The sequence below is a fragment of the Hibiscus syriacus genome, unplaced genomic scaffold, assembly GCF_006381635.1.
Source record: "Hibiscus syriacus cultivar Baekdansim isolate YM2019G1 unplaced genomic scaffold, ASM638163v2 tig00116996_pilon, whole genome shotgun sequence".
In the NCBI taxonomy this organism is placed as follows: domain Eukaryota; kingdom Viridiplantae; phylum Streptophyta; class Magnoliopsida; order Malvales; family Malvaceae; genus Hibiscus; species Hibiscus syriacus.
In genome coordinates, this window is record NW_024063512.1 from 3,234,127 (window position 1) to 3,261,975 (window position 27,849).

The 27,849-nt window shown below is 36.9% G+C and overlaps 2 protein-coding genes across 2 annotated transcripts; both read right to left on the minus strand.

Annotated features, from left to right (window-relative positions):
* Positions 1-1,672: 1,672 nt before the first annotated feature.
* LOC120193634 (SNARE-interacting protein KEULE-like) lies at positions 1,673-12,193 on the minus strand. Its single transcript, XM_039196079.1, has 15 exons — positions 12,017-12,193; positions 11,021-11,079; positions 10,816-10,897; positions 10,584-10,662; positions 4,466-4,516; positions 4,249-4,345; positions 4,078-4,104; positions 3,798-3,887; positions 3,494-3,604; positions 3,213-3,428; positions 3,083-3,096; positions 2,516-2,701; positions 2,266-2,353; positions 2,072-2,161; positions 1,673-1,993 (listed from the first exon to the last, which is right to left on the minus strand). Exons 1-15 carry the CDS (start codon positions 12,087-12,089, stop codon positions 1,940-1,942), a joined length of 1,317 nt encoding a protein of 438 aa, XP_039052010.1. The 5' UTR covers positions 12,090-12,193; the 3' UTR covers positions 1,673-1,939.
* Positions 12,194-14,292: 2,099 nt separating this feature from the next.
* Positions 14,293-15,915, minus strand: LOC120193769 (IRK-interacting protein-like). Its single transcript, XM_039196211.1, has 2 exons — positions 15,820-15,915; positions 14,293-15,726 (listed from the first exon to the last, which is right to left on the minus strand). The coding sequence occupies exons 1-2, from the start codon at positions 15,913-15,915 to the stop codon at positions 14,368-14,370; spliced, it is 1,455 nt and encodes a 484-aa protein (XP_039052142.1). The 3' UTR covers positions 14,293-14,367.
* Positions 15,916-27,849: the final 11,934 nt, after the last annotated feature.

The window sequence follows — 27,849 nt, forward strand, 5'->3', positions numbered from 1 at the left end:
CTTAGCAGTATAAAGTAAGGAATCAAAAGCAGGAAAAACAACACAAACTAAAAGGGTTTGTAAAGTTTACACTAGAACGATTTATTAATTGGGATAATGATTTGTTAATAGTAAGCATGAATCATGATGTCGTTCCCTTGAAGAAATCAAGAATCACTTTGAGAAGACGACAGAAAAGAGTCAACTTTGTGGCCATATGAGAGTGACTGAAAGCTGCATCTGTCATTTAATCAGAGAATATAGTCACACAAATTGTTTCATATCTCATTGTCATGCCATATATGTCGGGCAGTAATGCATATCTTCTTCAGCTGATGAACGACTATATATCTTTTCAGGCTTTAGAGTGTAGAACAATGCTTAAACTATGGGATCAAATGGAACTTATTGATAAGATGTATAAGCTGAAAAAAGCCAAAAGTGTGTTCGTTAGGTGGAAACCTGATTAAGAAATTGCAGGAATAAGTCTTGCAATGTCGCTTTCATTGAGATTAGGTGAAGGGATTATGTCAAGCAGATCTATTTATTTGATTCCACAACTGCTTGTTTAATTGTTTAGGTAAGTTTGCTTGTCTCAATTTATGTAATCTTTGATGTCAATTCTTTTTTAAAAAAAATTAAACAAATTGAATTTTGATTTCAGTCGATACTAGTAATTATTTAATTAATTATCACCGCTATCGTTTTCTTTTTTATGTTTAAAAAAGGAGTGTACATTAAAATACATACAATAAAAATGCAAATATTAATGTTTATAAAATGATATACCAGGGATTGAAGTGGGAAAACATGGAACAAACTAAAATAGAAATCGAACTAAACAATGATATTTTACGGTTTATAATTCATAAATTTAAAATATGAAATTATACGAATTAAATTAAATTTTATATTTTATAAATAATATAAAACAAAATCACAAATAGATGTTGGTTTAAGTGGTAGTCAGGTTTATATTGATTAAGCAATGTCTTAAGTTTAAGTTTTTGTGTATGCAGAAAATCCTTATTGGAAGACTCACCCACCAAAGTCAAGTTTGCGACATAGATGTTCGGATTTAGTCAAGACAAAACTTTGGGCAAAAAAAAATAATATAAATAAAATCATTTATTAGAATAAATTTAAAATTAATATAAAAAATCAAAAACGAAATCGAACTAAATTATTACAAACGGTCTGAATATTTAAAAAAAAGAATTATGAGTTAACTGAAATAGCTCGCTCACTACCAAACTTACCTTTTACAATACATCCTTATTCATTCAAGCTCAATTCATTTGTATCCTTACGTATAATGCTACTAAAATTTAGAGCATAACCATCTGTTTTGACATGGAACTCTTCACCGCCGTTGAAGGATGGAAAGGATCCTAATGTTTAAGTTTATTGTATGTGGTCAATTGGCCCAGGTCCGTTTTGCTCATTTAAGTTGGTATTTCTTATCATTGATTCCAGCGTTTGGGTTTTGGGGAAAGCTAATTGGGTTCTGGACTATAGTGAGGAGGCTTCCAAGAGGCAGGCGTCGTGGAAAGAATATTAAAATTTCGGGATAGAGAAGCATTTCCTTAGTAAAAAAGAAGAAATTTGAATTTGAATCCCTCCATTAAATGACTCAAACCCTAGAGAACTGAATATGGAAAAATCCAGATGAATTAAGTTTCAGCAGAATGGGTTAGGCTTCAATTATGTTTCAGGTTTTCAAAATTCACTAGTTATTTCTCATCAATTACAACACTTATACAGGCGAATTTCTTGGTGACTTCCTCTTGCACATCAATTACAATACATGGCCCAGAATGAAGCTCTGACGCTGAGGAATTCTGGAGAGGCATGGCCAAGAGGGGGCGGCCTTTTTTTTCATGTGACCATTGAAATGAAATAACACCACAGATCTATGATCACGAATCAAATCAGAATGGAGCACGGAGCCACATTTCTATTATATCTGTAGATCATCCAAAGACAGTTCATGTGCTGTCAGCTGCTTCATTTTCTGCATATCATGACAAATACAAATTTAGCTAAACAAATAAGTAGAAATGAGAATATTTTAGTGTTGGAAATTCAATACCGTGATAAACTGTAGAGGATAATCAAGACTCGTGGAGCCTAAAATAACTTCTCTATTCAACTTTCCCCTAAGCTTGTGGCAGGCTCTTAGCTGTACATGGACATTTTTAGGAGAGCACAAAAAGTATTAGAAATGCCCCATCATTTTAACAATATAACCTCATGGTCTTGAAGAAGATCATAAAATTTTCATACCTCAAATCTTGTAGCTCTACCTACTATAAACACAAAAATGCGTTTGCTGAACTTGAAATCACTCGATGAGTGTCTTAGAATTGAATCACTGAAATAGAAATAGCACTAATGATAAGAAAGCACAAGGCATGCTTGCCAGTCCTACAGTGGCATTGATGGCTTAAGACAGTCATACATCACAGTTGCTCGACACAGCAGTGGAAAAAATGACGACTATAAAGGTAACTGACATGATCAGGTCCATGAATACCCATCATCTGAGCTGCGAGGCCGAGCCCATGTCGGTGTCCTCCTCGATCTAATGGGATGAGCAACTGGAGCTTCATGTATAGGTGCAGCTTGAGATATGCCATGGAAAGATGGACTAGGATCATTCATGCAAGAATAATCAATCATCCTTTGATAGTTCTCCTTTGCCAAGTTTTTCAACAAGCTCCTGAAAAAAGGAAAACAAATTCATGTGTTTTGCCATTAACTCTTAAAATGTCAAATGCAAAATTGCAAGATGGTCATTTTACTTCTGTTTTGGATTAGTTGTTGAAAGATGTAGCCTGTAGGAATCAATTATATAACAAGACAATTGCAAAATAATCTCTCATTGAAAGATTTAGACCCACTTGAAATATAATACCTCTGTAGATAAATCTATTGCGTTGAGATCTATTAATAAATTAATTAACATTTTGCATTTTGGACACTATAAAACTAAATACATTGGAAAAGAATGCTGCAGAAATATGTATTTCTTTCTCACCTCTATTATATAGGGTAAAAGCGTGATAATTGCCATGTTTCTTGCTCACCGTTACTGTCTTACCTAGTTGCATGCTTCTTCCACAAGCAAACAAGCACAAAAGAAGAAATGAACATATTTATTAGTAAATAGCAACACCAGATCAACCACCATAAGCAGAGATAGAACTAGTAGAAAATGCAGATCACGTTACCCTGCAACCAATATTAAATATGAAAAGCTGATCTATAGATCTATCAAGGATTAGCAACTCACATGTTTCCTTCCAAGGGAAGTTAGGAATTGATTTGCATTTCACAAGACAATTCCAGATTCCAGCTGCGAGCTTGGTGGGAATTAGATCACGAAATGTAGTCATGGTCATTGGATCGAGAGACTTGGCAGCCCGGTAGCGAACAAAAGGAAACTCCTGATAAAAAAACATCAGAAAATGCTCCAAATGTTTCAGAATAAAGATCAGAAAAGGTTGCATACCCTTAATGAAGCAAAAACTGTAGCAATGTGGGTAGCCATCACATTCAAACATGCATCACCCTTGCGGCCAAAAAGGTGCTCTAGAGCCTTCCCATTATCAGTTATGAAACTCTTTATTAAAGAAAATAAATGTTAGCTTGATAACCAGACAAGCCATTACTTACCACTTTAACATCAATTAAGAAAAACTAGGTAAATTATGTTTGTTCATAAAAGCCAACTAGGTAAATTACAAATATAACATATAACCTTCATCCTATGACATAAAAAAACGCTTAAAAGTCAAGGTTAAAGTACTAGAAACCATATCCTTCCCAAGATATAGCATGAACAAGGCTTTATAAGATTCATTTTTCACCAAAATTTGCATCTCAAAATGCAACCTTGATGCTTTCTGCGAGTTCCAAGCAAATCTAAATTAAATGATCCTCAAAATGATATGAAGGCATCAGTGAGTCCATTATATATTCCTTTTATTTGAAAAAAAGGGCTAAAAATCACTATTTTAATCGAATTTATGCAACTTTAATTCTGACTATCTCTAGCTTTTGTACGGTATTCAACTTAGTGACCAAAGAAAATACCAGGCTGTCTATTGCAAAGTACTCCATCTACATATTTCAGCATAACAACAATGAGCACCAACTGACAACTCAATGATTAATTGGAGAAAAAAGAAAAAATAAGACAACAATGTGATTATTTGCACAATCAATGCTTCATGCAATGACCAATCTGAAGAACAAAAGCCTAACCTCACTCAATGCACCTATCGAGGCAGCAAGACTTGAATCCTTCGTGATATGTGCAATCAGTTCTCTTGGAATAGGTGAACTGAAGTATACAAAGGCCCTTTCTCCACACACCAAATAAAAGAAAAAATATATATATCAGAAACTGCAATATACTCAGGATTCAGGATATAAAACCACACGTGTAAGGACAAATACCGAGTAAAAATCTTGCACATACTTCTTATATAAGGGTGTCCTTCCAGGCATGTCTGAAAAGAACATAACAATGCTGCAAAAGTAAATAAGTGCAGAAATAACGGTGGAGGAAAAAACTTCAAGAGAAATATACTGTTATGTGTTAAGTCTCACATAAATGGTTCTTTTAAAATTTATCAGCAGAACCACATCTTGTGCAAAAATATACATTCATGCAAGCATCATTAAAAGGGAAAATTTTTAGTTAGAAAATATAGCCAGGTTTGTCTCTGATTTCAGAAATATGACATGAGCTCATCTAAGATAAAGGTAGTCAAAACTATGAAAGTCATCATCACATGGGAAAATGATGGATATGGTGTTTCATGTTTGCTGTGCTCCTGTAAATACAAAGTTATACAAGTGTAACAATAGGAAGGAAAATGGACTAAACTGTGTGCTCAGCTACAAAATATTCGGCCCAAAAATAGAGGGGTGTGTTAGGGGGGGACATCCTGTTAGGAAATAAACCGAATACGAGTAATTTCCTTATAACCAGATTAGTGAGAATGCGAAATAAAAGCGGAAAAATAATACCCGAAATTGATAACGGAGTTCAGCCAATTTGCTTATGTCTCCAGACTGCTGCAGATCTTTTATTAAGAGAGAAAATTTACAGGTGTTTACAAAACACTCACTACTCACAAGAAAGCTCTCTAGTATTGGGAGAAAGAAATGATTTTTGGGATGATTTTGAAGCTAAATGAGCTAGGGCATTTATAGTTAAAACTTAAGGACTTAATCTTGTAAATACCATAAAGCCTAGGGATTAATTGTGATTATCCCATTATCATTTTTCAACAAACATCTACCAAACTTTGAAAAACTATTTTTCAAAGAAACATTTATCAAACTTTGAAAACCATTTTTTCAAAGTTGGTTGTCAAACTTGAAAACCATTTTAACAATACTTTTAACAATCTCCCACTTGAAGACTAATTTTAATCTACCTTCATACCTCGATCAATGCAACAGCTTTTCTAGTCTTGTTACTCTAGCATGCCAACTGAAGTTGAACACAACTTCAGTTTGTCTGTAGTCACCGTCTTTGTCAACATGTCTGCCGGATTTTGAGCTCCACTGATCTTTTCAAGTTTCAAAATCCCATCTTCTAGAAGAGACCGGATAAAATGATATTGCAATTGTATGTGCTTTGCCCTGGAATGAAAAGACGGATTCTTTGCTAGATATATAGCACTTTGACTGTCGCAATACAAGACATTGTTTTCTTGTTTCTTGCCTAACTCTTCCAAGAAACTTTGGAGCCAAATCATCTCCTTGCTGGCTTCCGTAACAGCGACATATTTTGCTTCAGTTGTGAAGAGAGCAACTATCTTCTGTAGTTGAGAAGCACAACTCACTGTGGTTCCTCCTAGAGTATAGACATACCCTGTAGTATTCCTTCTGATGTCAACATTTCCGGCTAAGTCAGCATCTACATAGCCTGCCAGTATCGTATCTCCACATTTGAAACAAAGTACTTTGTTTGTGGTACCCCGCAGATATCTGAGGATCCATTTGACTGCTTCCTAGTGTACTTTGCCCGGATTATTCATGTACCTGCTAACAGCTCCCACTGCTTGAGCAATATCTGGCCTGGTACAAACCATGGCATACATCAGACTTCCAATTGCTGAGGCATACGACACCTTCACCATGTGTGCACGTTCTTCCTCCGTCTTTGGTGACTGTTCTTTGGAGAGTCTGAAATGAACACCTAAAGGTGTATTTACTGGTTTAGCATCTTGCATGTTGAACCTGTAAAGTATTTTGTTGATGTACTCAGCCTGTGATAATATCAAAGTCCCCGACTTTGTGTCTCTCTTGATCCTCATCCCAAGAATCTGCTTTGCAGCGCCCAGATCCTTCAGAGCAAACTGATTCGACAATTTTTGCTTCAAGTTTATAATCTCTTGCATGTCTGAGCCTGCAACGAGCATGTCATCAACGTACAACAATAAAATAATGAAGCTATTGTCGAATCTCTTGATGTAGCAATAATGATCTGCTTGGCATCTGGTAAAACCATTGCTACCCATGAAGCTATCGAACTTCTTGTACCATTGTCTAGGAGCTTGTTTTAAACCATACAAGCTCTTCTTCAACTTGCATACCAGGTTTTTGTTTCCTGCCTCTATGAAGTCTTCTGGCTGCCTCATATAGATTTCTTCCTTCAAATCACCATGAAGGAAAGCTGTTTTTATATCTAATTGCTCAAGATGTAAATTTTCTGCAGCTACAATTTTCAACACCAGTCTGATTGTAGACAATTTTACAACTGGAGAGAGAATTTCATTGTAGTCAATACCTTCCTTTTGCTGAAAACCTTTGACAACCAATCGTACTTTGTAGCGTTTGCTCTCATCATATTCTTCTTTGATCCTGTAAATCCACTTGTTGTGGAGCGCTTTCTTGCTTAGTGGTAATTTAGCTAATTCCCACGTCTGATTTGACATAAGCAAGTCCATCTCATCTTTCATGGAAGACTCCCACTTGACTGAATCCTCCATTTGCATTGCTTCATCATAGCACTCTGGTTTACCATTGTCAGTCAGCAACAAGTAGTGCAAAGAAGGAGAATACCGTTGGGTTGGTTTAGGAATTCTGGAGGAACGTCTCAGTTCTGGTGTGACTGGTTCTTCTTGAACTGCTTCAGGACTGATCTGAACATCATTTCCAGAAATCTCCTCGAACTCAGTAAATTCCTTTGTTTCAGCTTCAGTATTGAAGCTATTTGATTCTATGGTTGACCTGTCTTTGTACATCACGTTCTCATTGAAAATGACATCTCTACTTTTGATGATCTTCCGATTTTCGTAGTCCCAAAAACGGTAACTAAACTCATCACCTCCATAACCAAGAAAGGCACATTTGTTGGACTTAGCATCAAATTTACTTCTTTCAGCAGAGTCTATGTGTACATAAGAAATACAACCAAACACTTTTAAGTGTGAAAGGTTTATTTCTTTATTGCTCCAAACTTCCTCTGGTATTCTGCCATCCAAAGGAATTGAGGGCCCATGGTTGATCAAGTAAGCTGCAGTGTTGATAGCTTCAGCCCATAGAAATTTGGGCAATCCGACATGTATCCTCATGCTTCTGGCACGTTCATTCAGAGTTCTGTTCATACGCTCTGCTACGCCATTATGTTGCAGTGTCATGGGAACTTTTGTCTCCATCTTGATCTCATTGTTTGCGCAGAAATCTCTGAATCTTCTATTTTTGTACTCTCCTCCATTGTCAGACCTCAACCGCTTGACTTTCAAACCAGTCTCATTTTCCACCATGGCCTTCCATTTTCTAAAGGTATCAAAAACTTCTGATTTCTTCTTCAGAAAATAAACCCACACATTCCTTGTAGAATCATCGATGAAGGTGACATAATATAAGGAGTCTGCAAGAGATGGAACTAGAGATGGTCCCCATACATCAGTATGAATCAACTCTAACTTTTCAGCCTTGTGTGTCTTACCAATCTTTGCAAAGCTGACTTTCTTTTGTTTTCCAAAGATGCAAACCTCGCATAGTCCGACATCTACATTCTTTAGATCCGGCAACTTCCCCTTTGATAAAAGTGTCTTCATCCTTTTCTCGCTCATATGGCCAAGTCTTTGGTGTCATAGGTTTGATTTTCCATCAGCATCTGCAACTGCAATGATATTCTCTAAATTTGAGGTTACATAGAGAGTATCGGTCTTCTTACCACGAGCAATGACGAGTGCTCCTTTGGTAATCTTCCATTCACAACCTGAAAAGGTTGTGTTATATCCTTCTCCATCAAGTTTTCTTACAGAAATCAAATTTCTTTTGAGGCCATGAATATGTCTCACTCCTTTCAACGTCCAGGTGGTCTAGTTTGACAACTTTAATCGGATGTTTCCTTTTCCGACGATCTTCAAGGTTTCATCATCAGCTAGATGAACATTCCCAAAATCACCATTGACATAGTTCTTCATGATTTCTCGGCATGGGGTGGAGTGGATAGATGCCCCTGAATCCAAGATCCATGATTCAATCGGAGTGTTGACGTTTAGAATCATGGCATCACCTGTCTCCTCTGTCATGTTGGCAGATTCCTGTGCACCAGTATCTTTCTTCAGTGTTCAACAATCTCTTTTAAAGTGACCCTTCTTGTCACAATTATAACAGGTAAAATCTTTAATTCCTGTTCTTGATTTGCCCCTTATGGATTTCGATCTGCCACGATTTGAATTTCTTTCTGAAGTTCTCCCTCTGGACTCCGTTTGCAAGGCTGAGGAGGTTGATGCTTCACCCGATTCTCTCCATCGAATTTCTTCGCTCAGTGTTTGAGGCCAGTAATATGTCTCTCCTTTCAACGTCCAGGTGGTCTGGTTTGACAACTTTAATCGGATGTCTCCTTTTCTGACGATCTTCAAGGTTTCATCATCAGCTAGATGAACATTTCCAAAATCACCATTGACATAGTTCTCAATGATTTCTCGGCATGGGGTGGAGTGGAAAAATGCCCATGAATCCAAGATTCATGATTCAATCAGAGTGTTGACGCTTAGAATCATGACATCACCTGTCTCCTCTGTCATGTTGGCAGATTCCTATGCACCGGTATCTTTCTTCAGTGCTCGACAATCTCTTTTAAAATGACCCTTCTTGCCACAATTATAACAGGTAAAATCTTTCTTTTCTGTTCTTGATTTGCCCCTTCTGGATTTCGATCTGCCACGATTTGAATTTCTTTCTGAAGTTCTCCCTCTGGACTTCGTGTGCAAGGCTGAGGAGGTTAATGCTTCACCCGATTCTCTCCGTCGAATTTCTTCGCTCAGTACCAGATCACGAACATCGTCGAATTTCAATTTACTATTTCCCGAAGAGCTGCTAACTACTGTAACAGTAGCATTCCAACTGTCTGGTAGAGATGATAAGAGAATTAAAGCTCGAACTTCATCATCGAATTCAATTTCCACTGAACTCAACTGGGTTGTGATTGTGTTAAGTTCATTTAGGTGTTGTGCCATCGATGCCCCTTTCGTTATCCGCAAATTGAATAATCGCCTCGTCAAGTGCACTTTGTTTGAGGCTGATGGCTTCTCATACATACTGGAGAGAGCCGCCATAAGACCCGCCGTGGTCTTTTCCTTTGCTATGTTGAAAGCAACATTGCAGGATAACGTCAGTCGGATAACTCCGAGGGCTTGTATGTCGAGAAGAGCCCAGTCTTCATTCTTCATGCCCTCTGGTTGCTTTCCTGAGAGAGGTTGATATAGATTTTTTTTTGTACAAAAAATATTCGATCTGCATCTTTCAAAAGCCAAAGTCTGCACCATCGAACTTTTCAATTTTCACCTTCCCTTCCTCTGCAGCCATCGCTCCCACTCGAATCTAGTTTCGTTTGGATCGTTTCTGACAATTCTTGCGAACCACCGTGTATTAGAACACCTCCGTCGACAAACTCGTATCGCCGACAAAATTTTTACTATTCACGAAATTCACTATTTACGTGAATAGTAATGAATAGTAACATCGTAAAAAATTGACAAAATTCACAACCAAAAGCTCTGATGCTAGTTGTTAGGAAATAAACCGAGTACGAGTAATTTTCCTATAACCAGATTAGTGAGAATACGAAATAAAAGCGGAAAAATAATACCCGAAATTGATAACGGAGTTCATCCAATTTGCTTACGTCTCCGGACTGCTGTAGATCTTTTACTAAGAGAGAAAATTTACAGGTGTTTACAAAACACTCACTACTCACAAGAAAACTCTCTAGTATTGGGAGAAAGAAATGATTTTTAGGATGGATTTGAAGCTAAATGAGTTAGGGTATTTATAGTTGAAACTTAAGGATTTAATCTTGTAAATACCCTAAAGCCTAGGGATTAATTGTGATTATCCCATTATCATTTTTCAACAAACATCTACCAAACTTTGAAAAACTATTTTTCAAAGAAACATTTACCAAACTTTGAAAACCATTTTCAAAGAAACATTTACCAAACTTTGAAAATCATTTTTTCAAAGTTGGTTATCAAACTTGAAAACCATTTTAACAATACTTTCAACACACCCTAACCCAGATAAAGCCTTAACCATTGAAACTCAGTAAAGGGAAGATACATTACTTCTCTTTGGTTGGTTTAATGAAGTATATAGCATCCATTGATGGCAATGGCTGCGTACGTCTGTGTATATCTTCTACCACTGCACAACAAGTACATAATCATTAAGATAGCAGGACAAAATTAATCCTTCAAAATTTAATATTCCAAGCGTATAATGATCTAGTTCAACACCCAGACCTAGTTAGACCAATTGTTATGCAACCATTAAGAGGACCAAAAACACATAGATTACATGAAACTACTTCCGATGTGATGTGAGCCATCTTGCAACAGTAAGACATTATCTTAACCGTAACTTTGTCCATGATTAGCACCTGCTTAGAACAGATTGTGAATCAAGAGAAATAAGAATGGAATTTCTAGTAACTAGACACAATAGAAACAAAACAGAGCCAAGCCAATAATGGCAAAAATGAATCACAGCAATATTAGAGTACCTTCCATGTAGATTTTGAATCCTTCACATTTGCAAAACGAAGCATTTCGTATAATAATCCTTTACATATATCAAACATAAATAAAAACATGAAATCAGTTAAAACACCAAAAATTATCAGCAACAAGATCACCCTAAAAGAATGCTTGAAAATAGCAATAAAATTTAAAACGCATTTTAATAATATAATAGCCTGGAAAGCAAAGAACAGCTAACACTAGACGAAGCCTAGGCAGAAAGCTAAGGTTCCTCAATAGAAGCACTTGCCTAGGGGCAGTGACATTTCTAAGTTCAGGCATCTCCCCTTGACTATACTGGTGAAACATCCCTAAACTTCTACAAAGTGCAAAAATGAAACTGCCTTTAACTTTTCATTCCTATTATGCATAATTCCATAGTGGAACACTCTTATACAAAATAATCAACCATAGGTCACGCAAAAAGTCTCACCACCTCTAGACATCAGAAATACCATTCTTAAAATAGTTATCAGCAACAAAAAAAAAAATGAGAATGCATAAAATGCCAGCATATAGCACAGCCACAGAACTAATGTTTGGCTTTTTGTTAGCACTGTTCGATGTTGAAGTCATTCTCATTCACCACTTGTTATCGGTGTTGTATATATCAAAATACAGAAATGAAAGAAATAAACACAGCTTCGGAGATTAATTATGAAAAGATCACGATATCGTTTTTTCTTTATCCAATTTTTCATTATTTTTGAAGTAAATATTTTATTAAAATAAGAGGACTTCATAAGAAGCAAAAATTTCAGTCAAATCTGAAAAATGTTAGTTTTGGAACTAGTCCTTGAGAATCAACTTAACAGGTGAACTAATTCCGAAAAAATAATTCAGTTGAAATTTTATGACTAAGTCAAACTACCAACGATTGTCAACGAGATGGATTTAGCAAAATGATTACAGAATATTGATGTTTGAGCGTTAAACTGGATTGAAAAAAAAAACTTTAAACAAAGAGATATCGAACTTACTTTCTCGGCTGATTTGCTTGAAATTCTTGTAGTCACCAGCGCCGGAGGATGAGTCGGAATCTGAATACGACATCGTTTCTGAAATCTCGGATTAGCCGATCCAGTTAAATGAAAAACCGGAGAGAAAGATCGTAGGGTAATCAAAGGAGAAAAATGTGAAGGAAACAAAGAATGAAGGAAAACGAGCCTTTATTTTTCCCGGGTAAAGTACACTGATCATCACTTAGCTTTACTCTCATTCCTATTTTAATCACTTAAGTTTAAAAAACTTTAATTTAGTAATTGAGTTTTTTTGTCGCCACGCTGTTTAACTTCGATGACATGATCTAATAAAAATGAGTTTTTTAACTTGGCTTCCTTTCTTTTTTGATACATCAAGAAATTTTATCACGGCCTTCAGCCTACATGCTTAGCGTGACTTCTCCTCTGTCATCTGCCATCAACAAAGGAATTAGATCATTCGGAGGATTTGTCAGTATGCTTATATCATCCTCTTGTTCACTCGCCATGTTAGGCGGACGATCTGCACGTTTATTTCCCTCGCGCCAAATTTGTCTAATATCGTTTATCCAACTTTGGCTTCCTTTGATAAAGAACAATTACGTAATTCAGATATTATTCCACTTCTACTCCGGATTCATGGCATCAAGAAGAAAAAAAATAACGGAATTATGAGCAATTAAGGCCTGCAACTTTACACTTACTGTCCAGTTTTCGACAATCTGATTGTCAATCTCACCGCATAGAATAGAACTCCACTACCAAACTGTTGACAAAAAAAACAGAATTCTGGCAAGTCATATAGATAATTCTTGTTTACCATTCATCAAGCCACTGAGGAACGTTGAGCAATTCTATATCTTGAGGTGGGGAAGCAACACCAACAAGGAAATCATCGGAACATATTTTCAACTGTTGAGCTACACGATATACGAAATCGTAGGCAACAGAAAAAGTTTGGTCTTTGATCCCTTTTCAGTCAACACCAGGGTTTCAAATCACGGTCCGAAAATGTAAAGCTCCCGCGAAATAACGGTTTCGCCGCCGTCCGAGTTGCCCGCTACACCCGCAATAGCGCCCGCGACGGCCACAATCACAATAAACCGAAATGACCGAAAATGCGACCACGACCGTGATTTGAAACCCTGGTCAACACCATCAAACCACGGGTGGCTTCTGATGGAAGAGGAACCATGACTTCTCAGTCATGTACTTTCATCAATTTCAGTTACTGAAAGTTTATTGTAATACGAACATGTGAGGGATTTTATGTTATGATGTATTTATGCAGAAGAAATGATTATAAAATGACCTTAGTGATTATGTTAAATTGTGTTCTCTTTTTCCTTTCAGAATCATACGGAATTCTTGGACTTTAACTTTGGTGATCTTATGATTAGTTTGTAAAATAATTGCCTAATCTCGAGCATTGTTGAATGATAATTTTATGAGAGATAAATATAGCTTTAGTGCAGCAAATCTGCGTGGTAAATCTCATCTGATGAGGTTCAATGGTCATTTCCAATATTAAACGAATCGATAACACGCTACACTCGCTCAATATTAATTGCACGAACAAAAGAGAAATGAGGAACAAAGGCACACCAACACCGTCTCATAGTTACAGGAACATCAAAATACGAGTGTGTTTAATTGTTGTTTTTAAACTATTCTTAATCATGCTTAAACAACTATTAATTAAATCCACTATTGTACCTTTAACGAAGCTTTGGTTTTATCACTCAAGAAAGAAGTTTGGGCTGGGTGAGAAAAGAGACCAGCTTTCAAGGAAAAGCTTAAAAAAAAAGAGGAAAATAAATTATATCTAAGCTCACCGCTCACCCTGTTATCTGTTAAGATACAATTTAAAGTTGAACCCTGTGGAGTATGGACAAGCAGAACCGAAGTCACAGCCAAGAGGAAAATAACAAAAATGTTGTAAACTAGGGAATAATCATCACTACAGACAATGTCCTTCAAATATTAACTTGAGTGGTCCTTTACACCTTAAAATAGTTTATATTTAGGATCATAGAATTTCTTTAACAATATCTCAATATAATATCCAAAGAAGCTTATGAGTATCAATTGAAGTGTATTGTTGAGGATCAAGGCTGGAAATTTGGACAACGAATTGACCATTAACTAATATCATCGAACAAACAAACAATATAAGATCCAAAAACACTTCCCAAGATAAGCATCTAATCTACATGTGACAGTGGGTTTTCATATCTGCTTCAGATAATTAATGCCTGTTCCATTCACGTAAACATAACTGGCACCAGAATAATATAAAGTGCAAAAGGCAAATCCAATGTTTTGATTCAAGCCTGGCTAAATTTAATACACTAAGGAGATGGGGTTAAGCCCTTGTTAATTAAACTACTATCCATGTTGTTGTGGTACCTGCAAATCACCTTGCATTTAACTACACTGCCATAGACATAGAACCCTGGTGTGATCATGATCCGAACCATGCTTGGAACTAATTTAATGGCCCTTTCTCCACTCATGTCCTCCATGTATTGTGAATCAAATCTTACCCCTTTGTCCACCCTGAAGATTGGTATGGCAGGGTGCACCGAGTTGGACAAAAGGTGCACCAACCACACACTCTTTGAAGCAACGAAGAAGGCTTGCAACAATGGCTCGGGCCAAGCTCTGTTCCATCCCAACATAGCCACAATTTCACTCATTTTCCTGTCACAGAACTTGCTAAACTCCTCACTAAAATACTTGGTCCCCTTATTCAAGACCTCCTCCCATGTTAAACCTTGTAAATTATTGAACGAACCATAATTTGATTCGCAACGATCGATGGGGTTCAATAATTGGTTAACTGCATTCTTTTGAAACCCAATGGACTCGAAATCTTTAAAGAATGCATTGTTCAACAAAGCTTCGATGTAAAGGAGAAGGCTTTTGGGGTTCTTGGAGTGAGAAACCTTCAAATCATAAGGCTGTAATAGCAGAGATATTCTGTCGCAAACTTTGCTGCCCGTGTGCCTTAACTGTATGCTGAGTGATCTACTTAAAAGTCTGATTGAAGACCTAGCTTCAGAGACGGACATCAAGAATTGTTGGATCACTTTCTCATTAGCTCCAATGTCCCCATCTTGATTCTTGGGTTGATGAATATTATGAGCTTTACCCATTCTATAAGGAGAATTGCTGTTACATTCATCCAGACCTGACTTCAGATTATGACAGTAAACTTCAAGCTTGTTAAGCTTCTTCTCAAGCTCAACCATGGTGTGCTTCAACCTCCAAGCCTCCTGCACTGCTTCGTCTTTCCTTCTTGTAGATTGAATAAGCTTGTGTGTGAGTTCAGCAACAGCAATTCTCCACTGCTCTTCTCTGGGTGTGGACGCGTCATTTGATTTGGGACTCTTTCTTGTTAAAGAATGGAAGATGGACTTGAAGATCCCATTAGGACTTGCCATGGAAAAGGAGTGTTTGTTAACTCCATTATTGTTGTTGTTGTTGTCCAAAGGAACCACGGAGATCTTCTCCCTAGAGTGAGGTCTGCACTTGTTGCAAGAAACAGAACCATCGCCATATTCAGCAGACTCCTGACGTTTCCAGGCGTTGGATTTTCCGATTGTTTTAGCACGATGCGGTGTTGGGAGGTGCTTTGGGGTCACCCTTCTGTCTGTGCTTACTCTTGGGCTAGCATCTTCTTGTCCCTCCCTTTCACATTCATGAATCTGTTCCGTAAAACAAGAACAAAAGAAAATTATTCAAAGAAGAGAAGAGAAAATGAAAAAAAGAGTGACCTTCTTCGGTGAAAAGGAACCTACAGGAGTGAAAAAGGGGGACTGGTGAGGTGGAGGAGGAGATTTGGAGAAAGAAGCAGAACAAGGAGATGAAGAAGAAGAAGAAGAAGATGGAGCCATGATATGTCTTTTGGTTTTGTCATCTCGTGTTTGATCAGTTTTATTTTGGTTTTACTGATAAAATTTATTAAGTGTGTTTGGGTGGGGAATGTGAGATTTTCATATAAATTGAATCTATATTCTTTCGTTTGGTTAGTTGAAAATATTATTTTTGGTAATTTTATATTATCAATAGTTAATTTTTAGGTATATTAATGAGAATGTCATTATCTTCATTTTCTTATATATTATTGGATTATCGATGTTTTGGACTAAAATGCCTTTAATTTTTTTTAAAAAAATATTCTTATTCTGTTATTGAATAATAAAAATTCTACGAATGTTAAATTATAAATTTATCTTTAAACTATTTTAGATTTACAAAAAAAAATCTATAATTAAAATTTTATATGAAGTTCAGAGGTTAAAATAAAATTTTACCCTTTCATTAAACATTTTTATATTTTCAATTTTGTAAAAAAATATATAATTTTTATGAATTTAATTTTTTTAAAGAAAATATATAAATATTTTTCAACTTGTTAAAAAAACAAATATATAATGAGAAAATAATCTCAGTGACCAAAAATGTCTTATAATATACGATTTTAACCAATTTTTTTTGGATTTACCAAAATGACCAACTAAATCGCAATGCGATCGATAATTCGCAACGCGATCTTCGGTATCGCAAATCAGTTTCCAGATTCGCAACACGATTCTGACTATGTAAATCGCAATGCGAATACGTAAATCGCAATGCGAATACGTAAATCGCAATGCGAATCTGTAAATCGCAACGAGATTCTGACTATCGCAATACTGAATTTCAAATTCGCAACTCGATTTCTGAATTCGCAACAGGTTTTAATTTCGCAACACAAATGTTTTGGGTATATAACTACGCAGCAGCAACAACTCATAACCTAAATCCCTAAATCGCAACTCATTCCATCTCCATCTATCACTCTCTCCGGCGATATCCGTTCCTATATCCAACGACATCCTTCCCTATTCGGCAATAGGTTTTAGTTTCGCAGCTCGTTTATTTAGTAAATTAATTTACAATAATGAAATTATCTAATGTTGATCATGTTTGGATAGATTTGTGTTTTGGAGGGTCATGGGAGAATGTTCATGGTGTTTTACAATATATGCCTTTACCCATGAATCTTCAACTAAAACTGTCATTAAAAAAGTTAACTTATGAAACTCTAATGTTACGTGTTGCAAATAAATTGAATTTAGAGCCCCTAAGTGGATTTAGGCTATCTTATCAGAGAAATAGTAAAGTTTATTTGTTAACCGAGAATGAAGATGTTGAACGATTCATTGCTTACATTAGTGTTTCAAGTGATGATGTTACATTGTATGTTGTTGAACCTAGAAGTAGTGAAGTTGGGTCAGTAGCGGGTAGTAGTCAACTAAGTTTTTCAACCCCAGTTTATGGTGCTCAAAATTTAATGGTTCCACCACAATTTCATCACCAAGCAAATATTGTTTCACCACATTTCCAATACCAAACACAATCTCAAAACCCACAACCTTTCCCTAATCCAAATCCCAATCAACTTTCAGCACCAAATTCCAGTTTTCGTATTGACCAGTTAGACGATGATGAGCCAATAGAAAAAATTGTGAGTACTAGTCAGTATTCGAAATTTGATCTTGGTCAATACCCGGACTTTGATCTTGGTCAATACTCGGATTTTGATGATTTTTCAGAAGAAGAAACAGACCCTGCGTGTAATGATTTTGATATTGGTCAATACCCGAATTTTGATGATGAAACAGCCGTTGCCGAGGAAGATGTTATTGATGATAATGAGGAGGAAGTTACGACTGTAAATGAACATGTTGAACATCCATTCTATAATTCATATAACACTGAAGAAGAAAAAGAAGAAGAAGAAATCCACAAAGAAAAGTCCCCGAAGAAAATGCCACGGGAGTATAACTGGAATATGCCAGAATTACTTCAGATACCGGAAGAAGAGTTGGTAAAGATAGCAGTTGATTGTTACACAAAAATTATTCGTATCAAGAAAGATGATTGTTTTGATACAAAGGAAGACTTGAAGATAGCTTTGTATACGAAATGTGTGGAAGATGGCTATCAACTAAAAGTTAACAAATCAAGCAAAGATCGTTTCGAAACAAGGTGTATAATTGACAAAAACTATATGTGGCATATGATTGCAAAGAGGATAAAAGATTGCGAAATGTTTCAAGTTAGGACTTTTATTGATAAACATACATGTTCAAGAACCCAAGTTTTTCCTCACCATAGACAGGCAAACAAAAAGGTGTTGGGTGGTTTTCTAGCCGAGTTAATGTTTTTTAATGGTAGGGTATATCGGGGAAATGAAATTATGACTGACATGAATGCTCGGTTCAAGATTAGTATCTCATATTCTCAAGCTTGGAGAGCCAAATGTTATGCCTTGGAATTGTTGAGGGGGTCGCCAGAAGCATCGTTTGCCCAACTGTCGGCTTATTGTCACAATTTAAAGCTGAAAAATCCTGGGTCGGTAACTCTTATCAAAACAGATAGAGATGGACGCTTTGAGTTGCTGTTTATCGCCATTGGTGCTGCGGTTAGTAAATCAATATAATTTTGTTGACTCATTTTTGTTAGTTACATGCATTTCACATTTAAATGATTATATTTCTTGTGTATATGATTTTGTAGATTCGTTCGTTTATTAATTGCATGCGCCCAATTATTATAGTTGACGGATCACATTTAAAAGGTCGATACTTTGGAGTAAACTTATTAGCAGTAGCCATGGATGCTAACAATGGGATACTGCCAATAGCTTACGGGGTTAGCAAATCTGAAACCTCTGATTCATGGACATGGTTTATGGGGCATCTTAGGGATTGCATAGGTCCTATTAGCAATCTGACAACCATATCCGATAGGGCAAACTCAATTGACAACGCTGTTAGAAGGTGTTTCCCAGATGCTTTTCATGGACTTTGTGGTGTTCATTTGTATAGAAATCTAAAATCAAGGTCTGTTGGTATAAAAAATCACAAATGGACATACTGGAAGGCTGTAAAAGCTTATCGGGAAGTGGATTTTAATAAGCATATAAACTGTTTAAGACGTGTTTTGCCTCAGTGTGCTCAAACACTAGAAGATGTCGGGTTTGAAAGATGGTCAAGAGTACATCAACTTGGAGTAAGATATGGTTTCATGACGTCTAATGGTGCAGAATCAATCAACGCTCTAAGTCGTCATTCCCGGAAATTACCCATTACTATGTTAATGGAGTTTTTTCGAGCCTCTATTCAACAGTGGTACTACAAGAAAAGAAACCATGCAGGTATTATTTCTTTAAATTCGTAACTTATCATATATTTTACTAAGTATTATTTATTTAAATTTACAGGAACATTGGAACATCGTGTTATACCATGGACAGAAAAAAAGATAACGAAACGTGTTGTGAAGTCAACGTCATGGAGAGTTGAACCATGTTCAAACACTTTGTTTGAAGTACTGAATAATAACTTAAATGGGCTTGTCGATCTAAATGCAAAGACGTGTAGTTGTATGAAATGGAAAACATATGGTTATCCGTGTGGCCATGTTATAAAAGTTTCTCTTCATCTAAACCAAGATGATTCAAGCGCATATGCTATGGATTGCTACACTACAGAAGTATATCGACAGACTTATGGCGAGATTGTCTACCCTATTCCACATCCTTCTGAGTGGGACATACCAGATGACTTACAAAACAGTTTTGCCACCAACCATGGACAGAAAGCTACCTGGGCGACCAAAAAGTCACGATCGTATACCGTCTAAGGGTGAAGAGAAGAAGAGATCGACATGTAGTCGGTGCAAGGAAAGTGGTCATACAAGGTTGACATATGGATCACCAGTGCCATCACAATCATCTTTTCCTCTACCAAAATATGGATCCTCATCAAAATCCCAATCACAACCGGCTTCACCTTTTGGGACTGTTAACTTAGGTGATTTTTAAATGCAAAACGTTGTATTATGTGTATATTATATGTGAACTTTTAACATTTTCAGTTAGGCATGTATTAGTAACTTGAGTTTGAACATTGCTATGATATGTTCAGTTGTTATCACTTATTAGACATTCATTTGATTATCGCAACGCGGAAATCGCAACGCGAATATGACTATCGCAACATGGAAATGACTATCGCTGTAACCCCCTAGACCCGGCCTATGCGTTTCGACTAAGTCTAGTGGATCACATTATGATTATTAAAGACATTTTTCGAAACCGTTATTCCATCAATATAAAATCACATTATAAATAACATGAAATTATAAACAAATTATACTATCAAAATCCAACTCGTAAATATAGTACCAATAAATAATAATTTAATTTAAAACACGTCTTCAAATTCAATATCACAATAAACCGAGCAGTATTAGCAAAAGAGTTATCATTATAAAATCCGATATTTTAAAATAGAGAAAATAACCTCAGTGACCAAAAATCCCAGATAATATACGATTTTGACCAACTTTTTTTGGATTTGCGAAAATGACCAACAAAATCGCAATGCGATCTCTAATTCGCATTGCGATCTCCACTATCGCAAATTCGCGTTGCATTTCGCGTTGCGATAGTTGAAAATCGCGTTGCGATTTTCCATTTCGCGTTGCGATAGTCTACAGTCGCGTTGCGATTTTCCATTTCGCGTTGCGATAGTCTACAGTCGCGTTGCGATTTTCCATTTCGCGTTGCGATAGTTGAAATTCGCGTTGCGATTTTCCATTTCGCGTTGCGATAGTCTACAGTTGTCGTTGCGATTTTCCAAATTCGTTGCGATAGTTAAAAAAAAAGATTTTGTTTCTTAAGAATTTTCTCTAAAAAGGTAGTATCCGCGCGGACGTGTCGAAGACACGTATTACCATGACCACGACCACGACCACGACCCGACCCGACCCAAGACGAGACGGACGGCGGCGGCGGCGCGCGAGAGTCCCCCTTGTTCTCTATCACTCAACAAGGAAGTGGGAAAGCCAATCCTTAAATACCATTCCCAATAGTGTTTCCAATACTATGTGGGATTTGAGCATTACCAACACTTGTTCCCAATACTATGTGGGATTGAGCCTTAAATAGTGATATTATTTTTGAATGTTTTGCTTAAAATTACAATAATCGCGATTGATTGTAGATTGACTTTTAATTATGACATATTTAATCGTATAATACTAATGTAATTGGTTGTTGATTCAGTTGTTTTAAGGTGCATGATTGTTAATTGTTTCCTGAATAATCACATTGTATTGGAAACAAGTGTTGGTAATGTTCAATCCCACATTGTATTGGAAACACTATTGGGAATGGTATTTAAGGCTTGGCTTTCCCACTTCATTGTTGAGTGATAGAGAACAAGGGGGACTCTCGCGCACCGCCGCCGCCGTCCGTCTCGGGTCGGGTCGTGGTCGTGGTCGTGGTCGTGGTCGTGGTCGTGGTCGTGGTCGTGGTAATACGTGTCTTCGACACGTCCGCGCGTATACTATCTTTTTAGAGAAAATTCTTAAGAAACAAAATCTTTTTTTTTAACTATCACAACGAATTTGGAAAATCGCAACGCGAAATGGAAAATCGCAACGCGATTTTCAACTATCGCAACGCGAAATGCAACGCGAATTTGCGATGATGGAGATCGCGTTGCGATTTCAACTATCACAACGCGAAATGGAAAATCGCAACGCGATCTCCAACTATCGCAACGCGAAATGGAAAAACGCAACGCGATTTTCAACTATCGCAATGCGAAATGCAACGTGAATTTGTGATAGTGGAGATCGTATTGCGATTTTGTTGGTCATTTTCGCAAATCCAAAAAAAGTTGGTCAAAATCGTATATTATCTAAGATTTTTGGTCACTGAGGTTATTTTCTCTTTAAAATAAGGTCCATGCCACCAAAATAAAGTCAACTTGCCAGATAAAAACATTACAATTTGATTTACTTCAAGAGATATGTTGATCCTCCAAGTGTCGTACCCAACAACAGTATCTGAAAGGGGAAAACATTTCAAAAGGTGAGCTAGGCTCAGTGTGTCCCAACATTTCCATAAAATCACAATAGGTACATCATAGTCCAGAAATCTCACAAATTCGTAAAAGAGTTAACTTTTTGAAAATCATAGTTTAAACCCTTTTTGGTACACCATCAGTAGTTCCCAAAAGTATTTTCCATATAGCTTACTTTATGCACATAGCAAAAAGAAAGCCGACTTAAGGATAGGCTATGAAGCTTGTATCCTTAAGCCCAAGTCAATAAGTCCATATAGCTTACCCTAAGCACACAACAAAGGAAAGCCGACCTAATGAAACATCTTGGGGCCCTCAAGAGTCACATTAGGCCCAGTTAGCTTGATCAGAGCTATTCCATCGTATTTCAATTCCAAAATTCAATTGCACCGTGACATAAACCACAATCCAAAAACATGGTAATCATATACCATTTCAAAACAAAAATTAGATAGCAGCCATATTCCATAAATTGTCACATTAAATTGGTGCACCCATAAAACAATAGCCAATGAATTCGGTGTACCACATATTAAAACCAATAAAACAGTTCAATAATAAGCAGGGAACACACCTCGACAATAGGTTCAAATAGCAAATTTACTGATTGCTGGTTTCACCACGCTCTGCTACAATTTTCGAACGGGTGAATACTGGCACACGTGGTTTAACTGATCTAGAAGAGCTGGGTTGAGCTGTCGAACGATCCGGAGAGTCTCTTGTACCTTCAAACAATAATAATCTATCAGTCCCAAATCCTATTTAATTGTTCAAAGCTAGTTTTCTTAAGTATATAAGCATTTTTCGAGTTTGACTATCAATTTGGGGTATTTCGAGTCTGAATTTGGCCAAACGGATTGCGGAAAAGGAATCATGACGTCGAAAAATATAAAGTATGACTTTTCGGAAATTCAGATTCTTGGTCAAAGTCAAAGTCAACCACTTTGACCGTCGATTTGGAGACTTTCGGGTTTGAATTTGGCGAAATGAACTGCGGAAATGGATTTGGCACGTCGAAAACTATCAGGATAGGTATACTCGGAAAAGATTTACGGTCGTTTAAGGGTCAGTCAAAGCCATTTTAAGTTTTAGTCAAAGAAAGTCAACGGTCAACGGTCAACGGTCGGGTCGGGTCAACAGTCGGGTCGGGTCAACCCGGTTCAGACCGGTCAAACCGGTTCAGACCGGTCAAACCGGTCAAACCGGTTCAAAACTGGTCAAATCGGTTTTCCAGCAGCTCACTCTCCCTGCGGCGGCGCGTGCGGCGCGTGAACAGTGCCACGGTGTCGGAAAATTCCTGGAAAAATTTCTAAAAATTATTTTGAGCGATTTCGAGATACTTACAACGATCGGTTCAAATTTTTGAACGGCGGAGAGCTCGTATTTCAACTCGGCCGAATCTTTGACTGCTCCACCTCCTCACGCGCCGCCGTCGACGGCGAACAAGGTTGACACCGGCGGACTCGCAACGACACAAGGAACACGATGGTGCAGGAGGTGTCGTAAACGGAACAACGATCGGCGATGAATTTAAGTTTTTCCCGACGATAGAGCTAAAAAAAACGACGATGCTTTGACTGAAAATTCCCGACGTTTGGCAGCGTTTCACTTCAATTAATTTGAAGGGTTTGTTCCTCGCTTGATGATGAACACAACGGTGGTTTCAATTTTACGATTGGACGTCGAACGGCGTCGGAATCGGCTTTGAAGTAGAGTGCGGGAGGAGGAATTTCACAATTGTTTTCTGTTTTGAAAACAGGAAACCATTCATATGTTTATATTAAATTTTCTGCCGACACTAAAAGGAGTAATGCAGGGCTTGGTCCCTGAATTTCCTTTAACTTCTAAAATGGCCTACAATTTTGAAAACTTCCGATTTAATCCTCAAATTTTGCCAAATTACTTAATTAAATTTTTTTTCCTCTAAATTTTATTCCGGGTTGTTACAATCGCAATGCGGAATTGACTATCGCAACGCGGAAATGACTATCGCAACGAGAGAACCGCAATGCGAAATGAAAATCACAACGATTGAATCGCAATGCGAAAATGAAAATCGCAACGCAAAATTAGTTTCGCGTTGCGATTTTCATTTTCGCATTGCGATTCACTCGTTGCGATTTTCATTTCGCATTGCGATTCTCTCGTTGCGATTTTCATTTTCGCATTGCGATTCACTCTGTAACACCCTTAACTCATATCCGACCCGAATACAAGTATGAGGTGTCACATTGACTTTTCAAAACCTTGACTCTTATAAAAAATCCCAGGAATTTTTAAAACTTTCATTAAAACGAAACACATTAATTTACATAAAACCATAAAATACAATATCGATCAGAGTATTCGTAATTAAAACTTATTACATGCCAACACTCTATACATAACCAAGTACATACTTTGTCAATTACTTCTGATCTGATCTCTTAGTAGTATTGCTGTCTGTGCTACTTCTATTTCCACTTTTCCTGATTCTTGGTACCTACGTGTAAATCACTTACACGCTAAGTCATAGACTTAGTGAGACAATAAATGAATATGCAACAATAAACTTATGAATGTTCATACTTACAATTGGATCATGACATTTCAATATACATGTATCTATCGCACGATAACATATAATGCACATACGAAACTTACCTTCTTGTATCACTTTCACTGTAAATCGGTATTTCAATTGCATAGCCCATATATATTATTGAGATTAGAGGTATGTGAGTGCATTGAGGTTGTCACTAATGCTGTCACCACAGCTCGTATCTATTCCCTCATGGGGCACCGAACCTTAGTTCAGTATTCGTCCCGTAGGACTCCTACATCCCGAAGGACTACATCCTAAAGGACTATTATACCCTCGACTCTTGGCATGCCAATTACATCTATAATTCTCATATCGGTCGCCTATCATGAGGTGATGGTGGAGAAGAGGCTCGATGATGTGACAGAATAGGTGATGTCTCTCGTTGTGGAGGTGTATATTTGGGTCGATCAGGTGATGGCTCTGGGTGAGGTGATGGCTCTCGAAGTGGTGGCTGCTCATCATCCGTGCCATCAAAAAAAAGCTTACTAGCTTGCCACCAATCAGTGGCAAGCTCAGCTTCCGTGGGTGTCAGCCTCTGTAATGGAGTGTTGGCCTCCTAACAATATAAAAGCTCAAACAAAGTTAAACGTGTACTAGTAATAACTTGTTTATAAACATATGGTAGTATTTGTGTTAACTTACATTATTTATTGTAGTATACGGTAGTAAATCTTCCCATTGCTGCAAGGACCGTTTCCTCCTCTAGGAAATAGCCCTAGGAATATCATTAGAAGTTTTTAATGCATATGTCTGTATGGCGGGAAAGGCCTCAAATATCCAAATCTACAAACAATATAATAACAAACATTAGTAATTGTTAAAAAATTAATTATAATTTTGGAAACATTATATAAAAATTATTACCTTAAAGGCCCAAATAAAGCCTGACAAAGTGTATTTGGAACCATCGCCACACAAACTTTTCCGATCATTAAAGGCAGACGACAACTTATTCCATGTAGCTCTCCATAGATACGAACCCCATGAAAACAAGTTCCATGCATTTAGGTCCTCTACCAATTTAATTAGATCATTAGGAATAGGTTGTCGGGCCTCTCTGCCTAAAAAGCCGGCTTGCAAAAGTATTAGAAGGCATACTCGGACAACATCGACGTCATCCATCTGAGTAAAACCATATTTCTTATTCAATAATCTCGTCAAGTCTTCCACGTGTAAATTCGACTTCTCCGTTGACTGCTCAGGAAAAACCCGGGAAAACCATGATAGGCGGGTAATATGTCTAGTGTACTGATCTACATTATCGTGTCCGAAGCGTAGACCGGTGATTAAGAAAAACTCCTCCCGCCCAAAACACGTATAAGCCGGTGGAAAATCAAACCATATCTCTTCATCACGACGTTGTAGTCCCTGGTAGATCGCTAGTCATGGTTTGAAGAAACAGATGGGTCAACATAGCATATCCACCCAGATATTGTACTTTCAGCCATGGCCCGAAGCAAGTATCCTCAAATAGTTTTCTTTGTGCAGGTGAAAGCTTCGACGCAATTGTTTTGGCCAGGCTTACTTTATTTCTTAAGGTCAATTGAGCCGAATAAAAGTTCTGCAAAAACAATAAACATACCAATTTAGATATACCAAAAACTATACTGTGAAGATATGAACAATAAACATAAAGAGTAGTAGTTTATTCTTCAAACTTAAATTTGCAACACTGTGAATTTAGTATTTGTTTTTTGGTTGAAGTAATGCAATTCATTCAAGTTTCAATTTGCAGAAGAAGAATAGTTTCTGAAACTTTAAATCGCAACACGAAAATGAAAATCGCAACACGAAAATGACTATCGCAACGCGAATTTGACTATCGCAACGCGACATGAAAATCGCATTGCGATTCTCTCGTTGCGATAGTCAGATTCGCGTTGCGATAGTTATTTTCGCGTTGCGATTCACTCGTTGCGATAGTCATTCTCGGTTTCAAATACTAAAATTGAAAGAAACTTGAATGTATTGCATTACTTCAACCAAAAGACAAAACAAAGACAAATACTAACTTCACAGGGTTAAAGACTAAACAGTTTAGCAGTATTGGCAGCAATCGAATGAATATAATAAGCAATCTAAGTGAAATGATTAATTTATTATTGAAAACACCAGTAAACTTATCATCAATTTCAATATGAAAAACCTAATAATAATGCAAAAATTTCAAAATAAAAATAATTAAAAAAACTAACCCTCGGTGGTTGATTTGGTTGATTTTCCATTTCTGACCGTGAATGATTTCGCCGGAGATGGAGACTGTTATCGTCGTGGGGGGCTGATTTCGTCGGAGATGGGGACGGATGTCACCTTAGAGAGTGAGAGATGGAGATGAGACTGAGTTATGATTTAGGGTTTTAGGTTATGAGTTGCGATTACGGGATATACTGTGGACGGTTCAATGTTCCGATATATTAATATATTCGTGTTTGAAATTTGAAAAAAAATACGCGTTAATACGAATGTCGCTATGTAAATCGCATTGCGATAGTCAGATTCACATTGCGATTTACGTAATCGTATTGCGATTTACGTATTCGCATTGCGATTTACGTAATCGCATTGCGATTTTCCAAATTCGCGTTGCGATTTACGTATTCGCATTGCGATTTAAGTATTCGCATTGCGAATTAGGAAAATCGCAACGCGAATTTGGGAAATCGCAATGCGATAGTCAGAATCGCATTGCGAATCTGGAAACTGATTTGATACCGGAGATCGCGTTACGAATTATCGATCGCATTACGATTTAGTTGGTCATTTTGGCAAATCCAAAAAAAATTTAGTTAAAATCGTATATTATAAGGCATTTTTGGTCACTAAGGTTATTTTCTCATATATAAATAAGGACAATTTGGTTAAATATACATTGCAAAAATCTTTTATTCTTTTAAACAAACACGATAATTTTACATTCTTGCTAAATTAACCAAACACAAAATACAACATTCCTAGTAATCCTATTCTCTGATAATCTTTTATTTCCACTGATAATCTTACATTTCGTGAACCAAACGTACCCCTAAAAATTTCAAAAGTTATTACTAGTTTTTTTAACTCAATTTGTTAAAAGCTTGACTGGCCATGGAAATAGAAAATAACTACAATAAAAACAAGGCATGGAGTCGTGGTCCCAAGGGGCCAGCCATGCACACAACTGCGGTTTGGAAAAATTGAATGGATTAATATTATTTATAACTAATAACTAATAAATTATGTCATTTGGTGAATGAACTTAATTTTTGTTTTAAAGTTGCATCCATTTAATCATACTTATTCAACAATTATTTTCATAAAAAGATTAAATCATTTCATTAAAA

Bases quoted from the DNA above. Each gene is read 5' to 3' on its own strand.
- LOC120193634 (XM_039196079.1), bottom strand. From the start codon at position 12,089: ATGTCGTATTCAGATTCCGACTCATCCTCCGGCGCTGGTGACTACAAG. The intron at 2,354-2,515 runs GTATTCATGGAC...TTTCTATTTCAG, and splicing joins CCTCGCAGCTCAGATGATGG to TGATTCAATTCTAAGACACT. The intron at 1,994-2,071 runs GTATTGAATTTC...CATGATATGCAG, and splicing joins ATCCTCTACAGTTTATCACG to AAAATGAAGCAGCTGACAGC.
- LOC120193769 (XM_039196211.1), bottom strand. From the start codon at position 15,915: ATGGCTCCATCTTCTTCTTCTTCTTCTTCATCTCCTTGTTCTGCTTCT. The intron at 15,727-15,819 runs GTAGGTTCCTTT...TTTACGGAACAG, and splicing joins AGTCCCCCTTTTTCACTCCT to ATTCATGAATGTGAAAGGGA.